General features: G+C 30.7%; 1 protein-coding gene across 1 annotated transcript; it reads left to right on the top strand.

The window, feature by feature from the left end:
- The first annotated feature begins 234 nt into the window (after window positions 1-234).
- On the top strand, window positions 235-3,761 carry LOC123884929 ((-)-germacrene D synthase-like). Its single transcript, XM_045934154.1, has 7 exons — window positions 235-817; window positions 906-1,194; window positions 1,406-1,775; window positions 1,870-2,088; window positions 2,183-2,321; window positions 2,921-3,169; window positions 3,271-3,761. The coding sequence occupies exons 1-7, from the start codon at window positions 689-691 to the stop codon at window positions 3,562-3,564; spliced, it is 1,689 nt and encodes a 562-aa protein (XP_045790110.1). The 5' UTR covers window positions 235-688; the 3' UTR covers window positions 3,565-3,761.
- Window positions 3,762-10,905: the final 7,144 nt, after the last annotated feature.

Below are 10,905 nucleotides of genomic sequence, written 5' to 3'. Positions count from 1 at the left end.
GTTACTCCAATTTTTCATATACCGTTTAATATTAAAAAATTTCTACCATTATTACATATTACATCTAATCAGACTCGTGCGTGCACGGGTGGAAACTTCTAGTTAATATAAAAGATCCCTCACGATGAATTGATGTTTCTAATATGGCCTGCTCCCATCTATCTAACGTGTTTCTAATCTAATTATTGAATTTATTTTTATATAAAAATTAAGGGTGTGCTCATATAGCTCATTAGTAATGAATTGAAGTTTCTAATATAGCCTGCTCCAACTCCAAGCCAACGTGCATGGTCTTGAAATTTCAAATTGATTAAGATTATATGATATAATTTGTATGTATGCACATAATCATGTACTTTCAGTATCAAGTATAAAAGCCAACGTGGGCTTGACCAAAAATAAAACAAAGAAAAGCCAACATGAGTTTCTAATATGGCCTGCTCAAGCCAACGTGTACAAATTGTATCAAATTAATTAAGAATATATATATACTTCATTATTATAATTTAAAAAAGATTTATCACTGTAGAAAACGTGGATCATGTTTCAAATTAAAAATAGGCTAATATTATAGAGGCAACATCTCTTGGAAGTTTATTATAAATATCTACAAGCAGAAGTGAGCATATATCATTCCCAACTCAAAACCTTAGAGCTGAAGTGATTAATTAATTAATTAATTTGAAGTATGTCTCTCGTAGCAGATTTTCAACCTAGCTTCAATCCTAATACCAAAACTGCTTTGGATAGAAATGTTGCAGATTTTCAACCTAGCTTTTGGAGAGATTATTTCGTTCAATATGCTTCTGAATCTATGGTACGTAAACATTATCAATTTTTCTTTTAAATCAAGTGCATCTACTCTTTTCCTTATTTAAAAAATGGTTTTGTCCAACATCTTCCAGGAACTTGATCAAAATATGCTCGCACAAATTGAGCCACTCAAAAAATATGTGAGGGATATGCTAGTCCTAAAGACAGATAATCTCATGACAAAAGTTCACTTGATTGATTCAATATTCCGCTTAGGTCTGAGCTATCATTTCGAAAATGAGATTGAAGAGGTTTTTCAACATGAGATTCACAACAATTATGTTCAAAACGGAGAAATAATAACTTTTGAAGAAGATGATCTTAACTCTCTTGCTGTGCTATTTAGATTGTTGAGGCAACAAGGATTTCACGTTTCACCAAGTATGTATATATCTTCATCTTATTTACATTGATTTCTTTTTATAATATTCTACTTCAATTCATCTTAAATTTGTTATGGTATTAATTAGTTATATATCTTACGCTAGCTTTTGTACGTTTTTTGTTTACAACAATTAATTTTCAAAAATCTTATGGTTTATAATTAACGATTTGTTCAATTGTTGTTGATTGATAAATTAAAAAAAACTAGATGTATTCAAGAAATTCAAAGATGAAGAAGGAAATTTTAGTGAAAGACTTATAGGAAATGTTGAAGGGATGTTAAGCTTGTATGAAGCCACACATCTTATGGTTCATGGAGAGGACATTTTGGAAGAAGCCTTGTCCTTCACTACCACTCATCTTGAGTCCGTTGCCAAACTGAGTCATTCTCTTGCAATACAAGTCAAACGTAGCTTAAGGCAAACTGTTCACAAGAATATGCCAAGGCTGGAGGCACGGAGTTATATTTCCATATATGAGCAAGATCCTTCACACAATGAAAATTTGCTCATCTTGGCAAAATTAGATTTTAATATGCTCCAACGACTACACCAAATTGAATTTGGCAACGTTTCCAAGTAAGGACTCTTAATTTTATTAACTAGAAAAACATTTTTAAATTTGATTTCATTATTATTAAATATTGTTGTTTTTGGCCTTTATGATATATAGATGGTGGAAAGACTTGGACGTGTGTAATAAACTACCGTTTGTACGAGATAGGATTGTTGAATGTTGTGTTTGGGGTTTGGCGGTATATTTTGAACCTCAATATTCTAGTGGAAGAGTTCTTATGGCAAAATTAATCATGATAATGACAGCAATTGATGATGCATATGATGCATATGGAACAATCGATGAATTAGAACTTTTTACTGAGGCAATTGAAAGGTGAGTTAGCATATCTCACTCACTCACTTACACACACACACACACGCATATTTTTGTTTTCTTTTGATCTAATTGTTATGAAAATGATTTTCAGGTGGGACATGAGTTGTTTAGATAAACTTCCAGATTACATGCAGATTCTTTATAAGATATTCTTTGATTTTTACGAAGGAATTGAGCAACAAATGAAAAATGATGGAAGATTATATGTCATGAAATACTACAAGAAAGAAGTAAGAACTTTTACAATTTTTTTTTTTTACTTTCACCACCACTTTAATCTGGTTCGGGGGGCCAGTTCTGGAATCAAGTGGTTCCGGTCCCTTTAGAACTTTTCCTTTTTTTTTTTTTTTTTAATTCAAAGAACTTTTGCTTTTTATTAATATTCATTACTAATAATTGTTTTAATCATTAAATTCTTATAATTAACAAAGTATAAGTTATATTTTTTATTTTATATTGGTAGGAGTCACATTACATAATTATTGAACAAATATTTCATTTTAATTTGATAAAATTTAAGTTTCAATTATTAATTTAAGAATAAAAGTTCACAAAAGTTTAGAAATTCGATTTTCTTTATTTCTTGAAATATAATTGCACGTATTTAACTTTTTTATGCTTCAAAAAATAATTGTGATTTACATCTCTCTCTTATACGTTCATAATAATGTTCTTAAAATTTAGCACAAAGGTTTTTAACGAAGGAGAAACTATTTAAGATTGAGTTTAGTAAAAAAATTCTTGGTAAAATTAAATTAAATTCTAGCTATACTGAAATTTGTACCTAAAATCAAATAAAATTAACTATTACATTGTATTCGAGTTGCAGTTCAAAAAATTCATTCAAGGTTATATAACTGAAGCCAGATGGTTAAACAAAAAATACCAACCAACTTTGGAAGAATACTTTCGATTAGCAATCGAGTCTGGTGGCTATGTACTGATGACAACGACTTGTTACATTGGTATGGGAGACATAGCAAAAGAGGACATCTTCAAATGGATTTCAAATGAGCCAAAAATTGATAATGCGGCTATGGTCTTGGCAAGAATAATGGATGACATTGCTTCGAACGAGGTAGATATATATATATAGCAATTATTTTCAAATATGTATATTGCTCTTAAAAAATTCAAATGACGTCAATACTTACATGAAATATTATTTGTTGCTTATAGTTTGAACATGAAAGAGATCACATTCCCTCGTTTTTGGAATGCTATATGAAGCAATACAATGTCTCTAGGGAAACTGCCCTTCAAGAAGGTCAAAGGAGAATTTATGATGCTTGGAAAGATATTAATAACGAATGTCTTAGGCCAACTCAAGTTCCAATGCCTATTCTGATGCGTATTATAAATCTCTCACGTTTTATGGATGTGGTTTATAAAGATAAAGACAACTTCACGGATCCTAAAGGAGAAATGAAATCATTCATTAAAGCTATGCTCGTAGAACCAGTACCAATTTGAACATTATTGAGTTTACCGTTTCAAATCGTTATATTTCTATTTAAATAAAGAAAACATGACATGTATGGTGTTTTTTTTTTTTTTCTTTTGAAAGTTTGTGTTCAATGTATAAGCGTGTTATTTATTTATTTGCATTACTAACAATTTTCTCATGAGTATTAATATTGGCTAGATCATTATTATGCATCGACCACTTATTTATTATTTTAATTTTTAAAATAAAAAGTTAAAGAGGTCAACCTCTAAGAACATAATATAAAAAGGAAGAGAGATACATAGGAGCGGGAAACAAGCGAATCTCCCCCAAGATTAAGAAAAGCGAAAATTAAATAGCCAAGCATAACGTTACTTTTTCCTTAAAAAAAAACATAACGTTACTTTCATATGAATCGGTAGTAATTAATATTTTGTCTCATGAATAATTTATTTAGTACTCAGCTCCCTTCGGCCTTATTTATAAGTAAAAGTCAACAAAAAAATTTGATCTTAAATATAAGCAAAAGTAACCATATTCAACCCTATTAAATGTCATTGTTCCAAAAATACCCCTCATTATTTGTACTTTTTAAGGTAACTACATAGTCCCAATGCAAATTTAATGCATTGTAAAGGATAATATAGTAAATGTAACAATTTTCGTAATAGGTGTGAAACGATAGAATTTGGCTTATAAAGAAGGCCGGAGAGAGTATATGATATTATTTTGAATTTTTAGACCGAATGTTTTTAGACTTAATTGCATATTTGGTTCTTATCTTTATTTTAGGTTTTAAGTTGGTCATTTATGTTTTAACAGTTTCAATTTGGTCTCTTATATATATATATATATATATATATATATATATATATTACTGATGTGAACTTAAGTTCGTTCTTTTTATTAAGTTTTGAGTTCTTTTCGTATAACTTTTTGTTAAATTTTGAGTTAATTTCGTCTAAAACATATCCATGTAACACCCTACTAAGTTGTCGAGTTATGCAAATTCGTTAGCTACATGGACGATTTAAATCGAAATTTGACTAAAAGGACTAACTTAAAATTTTTTAAACTTAACGGACCAAATTAAAACGTAAAATAATCATAAGGGACCAATATGTAATTAAGCCATATTTTTTGTTTTGACTAGAGGTTTGACAAAAATTTGACACCCCTATATATTGAATAGATATTTGCTTAGAATCATACAAGCCTACAACTATCAATTTCACTTTGAAGAAAATAGGAAAATTCAACATCATTTGTCTTGCTGTTTTTGCTTTTTTCTTAATGTTTTTAAGGTATTTAATCGATTTTCTAATTTTATATACTAGTTGAGTTTTTTTCCAATTTCAAAAAAAAAAAAACAACAACAACAATAATAAGTACTTCTTTGATCAATATTGTATAATCATGTTTTTCATCTTTATATAATTTTTTAAATTTACTGTAATTTAATTGCTGTAGTACAAATGGTGAGCTTGTAGCGGTTGAGAACATTGTTTCAGCTTCAAACCCAATATCATAAGTTATATCCTGTAAAACTAATATTGAATGTACTCAAATATGTATAAAACATGGCAAGGACGGTGGATTTGTTGTGTGGTCTATCTGGACATCTCGGAATGATATTAACTTTGTCGGTGGGGCTTTAACGATTGATAATCTTGTGGATAGGGTGAAACTCTCATCTTGGAAATGGTTTCTTGGTAAAAACCCGATAGCCCCCAGCTCTTTCTACGAGTGAGAGGTTCAACCTCGCTTGTGTTGGTCCAATAAAGCGAGGTGCGGATGTGGTGCTTGGATGTTTCTGGCTCCTGGTGAGTGGTATCTCTTGGGATGTCCGCTCTTAGTTGGCTTTTCTCATCACCTCTTTTTGGTGGCTAGTTTGAGTGGTTTTGGTGGTTTGTTGCTCTCCGGAGCCCTTTTTGGATGTTTCATATGTATATTTCTATTTTATTTTTGAGTATTTTTTGTACTCTTGCTCTGTATTCATATATTAACACGTCCCTAATCTTTTATATTATAAGCTTGTATATACAAGCAAACCCTAAACCCTAATTTGTTTTTTCTGTTTTCCCTCCATTTTATCTTGCAATTTTTATTAAAAAATAATACAATTTTGTCTTGACAAGATTCGAACCTGTAACCCTTCAGTGCAAGGCAATATTTCCAACCACTATGGCAAGTATACCAATTGTGATTAAAATTATGTGCAATCTTTTATATTATAAGCTTGTATACACAAGCAAACCCTAAACCCTAATTTGTTTTCTCTGTTTTCCCTCCATTTTATAAAAAATAATACAATTTTGTCTTGACAAGGATTCGAACCTGTAACCCTTCAGTGCAAGGCAATATTTCCAACCACTATGGCAAGTATACCAATTGTGATTAAAATTATGTGCAATAATTGATAAGCACAATCAGTTTTAAAAGTATATCATATCAAAATTATTGTTGACTATATTATTCATCACAAAATATTTTTATGTCTTTCCTGATCAAATATTTTTTTTCTATCGGATCATAAATTTAGAGAATAATTATCATGTGTGAGATTTGTAAAGTTATTATCACGTGTGATTTGAAAAGTTATTATCAAACTCAATTATGTTAAATCAATTTTTTTTGCAATACGACCAAACACAATCATAATCATGTCACTAATCACATTCATCATTTTGATTTTAACATTGCAGATTTAATATTAATCGATGATCAATTGATACAATATGCACTAGCAGATATTGAGATGATGTTGCGTAGTTGTGGGAAGAATTTAAAATATTATCCTCCAATGCCTGGAGCAGCCACATCATTAGTTCCTGATATACAAATAGTTTAATACACGACAAATTGAATTATAACAGACAATCATTAGATGAGGAACATGTTAGATTGATGTCAACTATGACTTCAGAGCAACGTAAAGTATATGACACAATCATGACAAGAGTTAACGAAAACAAACCTGGTGTGTTTTTTCTTTATGGTTATGGCGGTACAGGGGAGACATTTATCTTGAGGGCCATGTTAGCCGCATTACGCTCAAAAGGTGAGATAGTTTTAACAGTTGCCTCAAGTGGGAACGCTGCATTGCTTATACCTGGCGGTAGAACAACACATTCAAGGTTTTCTATTCATCTAAATGTTGACGAGTTTTTAACATGTACCATAGTTCCTAAAAGTCCTTTGGTGCTATTAATACAAAAAGCAAAGCTCATTATATGGGATGAAGCACCAATGATGTACAAACACTATTTCGAAGCTGTTGATCGAACTTTAAAAGATATTCTCAAGTCTGTTGATGAAAAAAATAAACACATTCCCTTAGGTGGAAAAGTTGTTGTTTTTGGCTGAGAATTTAGACAAATTTTACCAGTAATATCCAAAGGTACAAGGCCAGAAGTTGTTCATGCTACTATTAATTCTTCAGTTCTTTGGAATTTTTGTGAAGTTTTAACATTTAGTAAAAACATGAGGCTTCTCGGTGGTGCTTCGAGTGTAGACGTTGAACAAAGAAGATTGTTTTCTGAATGGGTTTTGGGTGTTGGCGATGGAGAAAATGGAGATGAAAACGACGATGATTTAGAACTTGACATTCCATTAGATTTATTGATTCCAAATTCAGATGATCCTCTTGCCTCTATCGTTGACAGCACCTATCCTCAACTTTTACAAAACATGAACGATATAACATATTTCCAAAATAGAGCTATACTAGCTCCTAAAAATTCAATAGTCGACACAATAAATGATTATATGTTGGATTTAATTCCTAGTGAAGAAAAAACATATTTGAGTTATGATACTCCACTCACACAAAATGTAGACGGTCAAACAGTGGATGATGTTCATACTCCCGAATTTTTGAACACGATTTCTACGTCGGGACTTCCAAATTACAAGTTGAGACTTAAAGTTGGAGTTCGAGTTATGCTATTAAGGAATTTAAATAAAAAAGGCTTAAATGCAGTTTTGCCCCCCCTGTTTTGATTAAATCGGAATTTTACCCCCCCTGTTTTAAAACGCGGACTTTTACCCCTCCTGTTTTATAATTTGTTGGATTTTGCCCCCCCTAAAATTATGCTTTCGAGTCACAACTTTAAAGCTTCGCACACAACTCAATTTTGATCAATAATTTACCAAAAGGATACCGAAATGACCGTAATCGACTTATCTTTCCACATAATCAAACCCCACTGAATTTGGAGTTACAAAGAGAGATTAATTACCGTTTTAGTGAAGGTATGTCCCCCAAAATTCTGCAAAAAATCTGCTTTCGAGTCACAACTTCAAAGCTTCGCATACAACTCAATTTGGATCCATAATTCACCAAACGGCTACCGAAATGACCGTAATCGAGTTATCTTTCAACATAATCAAACCCCACTGAATTTGGAGTTACAAAGAGAGATTAATTACCGTTTTAGTGAAGGTATGTCCCCAAAATTCTGCAAAAAATCTGCTTTCGAGTCACAACTTCAAAGCTTCGCATAAAACTCAATTTGGATCCATAATTCACCAAATGGATACCGAAATGACCTTAATCGAGTTAGCTTTCCACAGAATCAAACCCCACTAAATTTGGAGTTACAGAGAGAGATTAATTACCGTTTTAGTGAAGGTCTGTCCAATTACTAATTCTGCAGAAATCTACTTGTGATCTTCAAATTCAACATCGTCTACCGAACACATCGTAACTCCAAATTCGACGAAATTGAAATACCAGTAGTAGTTTCATACGATAATTAATTTGAACAGACCTTAACTAAAACAGTAATTAATCTCTCTCTGTAACTCCAAATTTAGTGGAGTTTGATTCTGTGGAAAACTAACTCGATTGCGGTCGTTTCGGTACCAGTTTGGTGAATTATTGATCCAAATTGAGTTATGTGCGTAGCTTTGAACTTGAGGCTCAGAAGCAGATTTTATGCAAAATTTTGGTGGGGGGGCAAAATCCAACAAATTATAAAATAGGGGGGGTAAAATTCCGTATTTTAAAATAGGGGGGGTAAAATTCCGCATTTTTCAAAATAGGGGGGGTAAAACTGCATTTAAGCCAATAAAAAATTAGGATTATGCAATGGAACAAGACTTATTATTACGAGATTGGGAAAACGTGTTCTTGATAGAAAAATTATTTCATGAAGTAATATTGGTGATCAGGTTTTCATACCTAGATTTTCTCTGACACGATCTGACGTGAGAATTCCTTTTAAATTTTAACGGAGACAATTTCCTATAATGATTTCTTTTAAGATGACTATTAATAAGAGTCAGGGACAATCTTTAAAGCATGTTGGGATATATCTTCCGTCGCCAGTGTTTTCGCATGGTCAGCTTTATGGTGAAGATACAACTAAGACTTCGAATGTGGTCTACAAGGAAGTCTTCCGTAATATAACATAATTTTCTTTGTATGAATATTTATCCAAAATTATTGTTGAACTATCGTTTAATGTTACTCAAAAATTTTCATATTATATTATTGCCAATTATCATATCGTAATTTATAATTACATATGTTACAGCTAATTAGACCCGTGCACCGCACGGGTCGATGTTCTAGTAAATTTTAATATTATAACTATATCATAATCTTACAATGGCAAATAATTTTATAACGAGACTATTAGTCAAAAAAAAAATTAGAACGGGACTAATTTCGCACTATATACAATATTCATCCTATAATAAAAACAATATTGCGACAACGCCACAATCCGTGCATAATACACGGGTATTATCCTAGTATCTCTTATATTCTAAGCTTACTCTGATACGCTAATTTAATTCAAATAAAATGTTAAAAAATACCTCAACAAAAGTCGAACTTGTGACCTTTATGAATTATTTGGTGCATTTACCACTAAGCTACATCAATCAATCTGGTATGATTTTGTAACCCACATGTAATAAATATGAAATCAATGCTTAATTTTATTTAAATAGAAATCAACCTCACTTTGTTTTTATAAAACTCCAAAAAAAATTTATGTAATACGTACACATTCAATTTCTTTTTATACAAATCTTTTTTGTTTTAAATAGAAATCAATTAATTTCTTTCCTCTCATTTTCTCTAGCATTTTTTACATTAATTAATTATCCATTAGATTCTGGCAATATTCAGTTCCAAATTAATTTAAATAAGATGCATTATAGATTTGCATTTGAGTTATATATATATATATATATATATATATATATATATATATATATATATATATATATATATATATATATATATATTAATGTCTTCCATTCATTTTATTCATCGTAATCATCTCAAATTCATCTAGTTGCAGTCATACACTTGATTTTTCTTGCAAATTTTGATCATGTCTCGCAATTTATATTGAAGCAAATCTTGATATTCATTGTTTGAGAGATGCACTGTTGTCATCCTTTATTTCTTATTATTTTTTCTTATTCACTTCATTTAGTAATTGTTTCTTTTATGTTATAATAGGACCATTAGATCTAAATATTTTAACCGGACAAATACACCAATGATGTATTTTTTGTCACATTTTTTTTAGTTTTTTTATTTTTGCCATCAGTATCCGACGAATTGTTACTCCAATTTTTCATATACCGTTTAATATTAAAAAATTTCTCCCATTATTACATATTACATCTAATCAGACTCGTGCGTGCAGGGGTCAAAACTTCTAGTCAATATAAAAGATCCCTCACGTACGATGAATTGATGTTTCTAATATGGCCTGCTCCCATCTAACGTGTTTCTAATCTAATTATTGAATTTATTTTTATATAAAAATTAAGGGTGTGCTCATATAGCTCATTAGTAATGAATTGAAGTTTCTAATATAGCCTGCTCCAACTCCAAGCCAACGTGCATGGTCTTGAAATTTCAAATTGATTAAGATTATATGATATAATTTGTATGTATGCACATAATCATGTACTTTCAGTATCAAGTATAAAAGCCAACGTGGGCTTGACCAAAAATAAAACAAAGAAAAGCATACATGAGTTTCTAATATGGCCTGCTCAAGCCAACGTGTACAAATTGTATCAAATTAATTAAGAATATATACTTCATTATTATAATATACATATAATTTGTACTTGTATGCTCTTACTAATATAATTTTTAGCATTTGCCTTGTTTTAATAAAATGATTTATTGAATAAAATAAACAATAATGTCACGTGTAATTGTAGTTTCGATGTGTCATCTGCAACATCATGAAAATTGACTCAAAATGAAGTGGGGGACCAAAAATAAAAAAAAAATCTAAAATAGGGGGATTAAAAAGTTGGTTTTTGAAATAGGGGGACCAAAACTTCAAAAAATTCAAAATAGGGGGATCAAAACTGCATTTAAGCCG

Source organism: Trifolium pratense, linkage group LG5 (genome assembly GCF_020283565.1).
Source record: "Trifolium pratense cultivar HEN17-A07 linkage group LG5, ARS_RC_1.1, whole genome shotgun sequence".
NCBI lineage: Eukaryota > Viridiplantae > Streptophyta > Magnoliopsida > Fabales > Fabaceae > Trifolium > Trifolium pratense.
The sequence above is the reverse complement of the archived record's forward strand: the minus strand, read 5'-3'. Positions and strand labels throughout refer to the sequence as shown.

Bases quoted from the DNA above. Each gene is read 5' to 3' on its own strand.
- LOC123884929 (XM_045934154.1), top strand. From the start codon at position 689: ATGTCTCTCGTAGCAGATTTTCAACCTAGCTTCAATCCTAATACCAAA. The intron at 818-905 runs GTACGTAAACAT...AACATCTTCCAG, and splicing joins AATATGCTTCTGAATCTATG to GAACTTGATCAAAATATGCT. The intron at 3,170-3,270 runs GTAGATATATAT...TGTTGCTTATAG, and splicing joins ATGACATTGCTTCGAACGAG to TTTGAACATGAAAGAGATCA.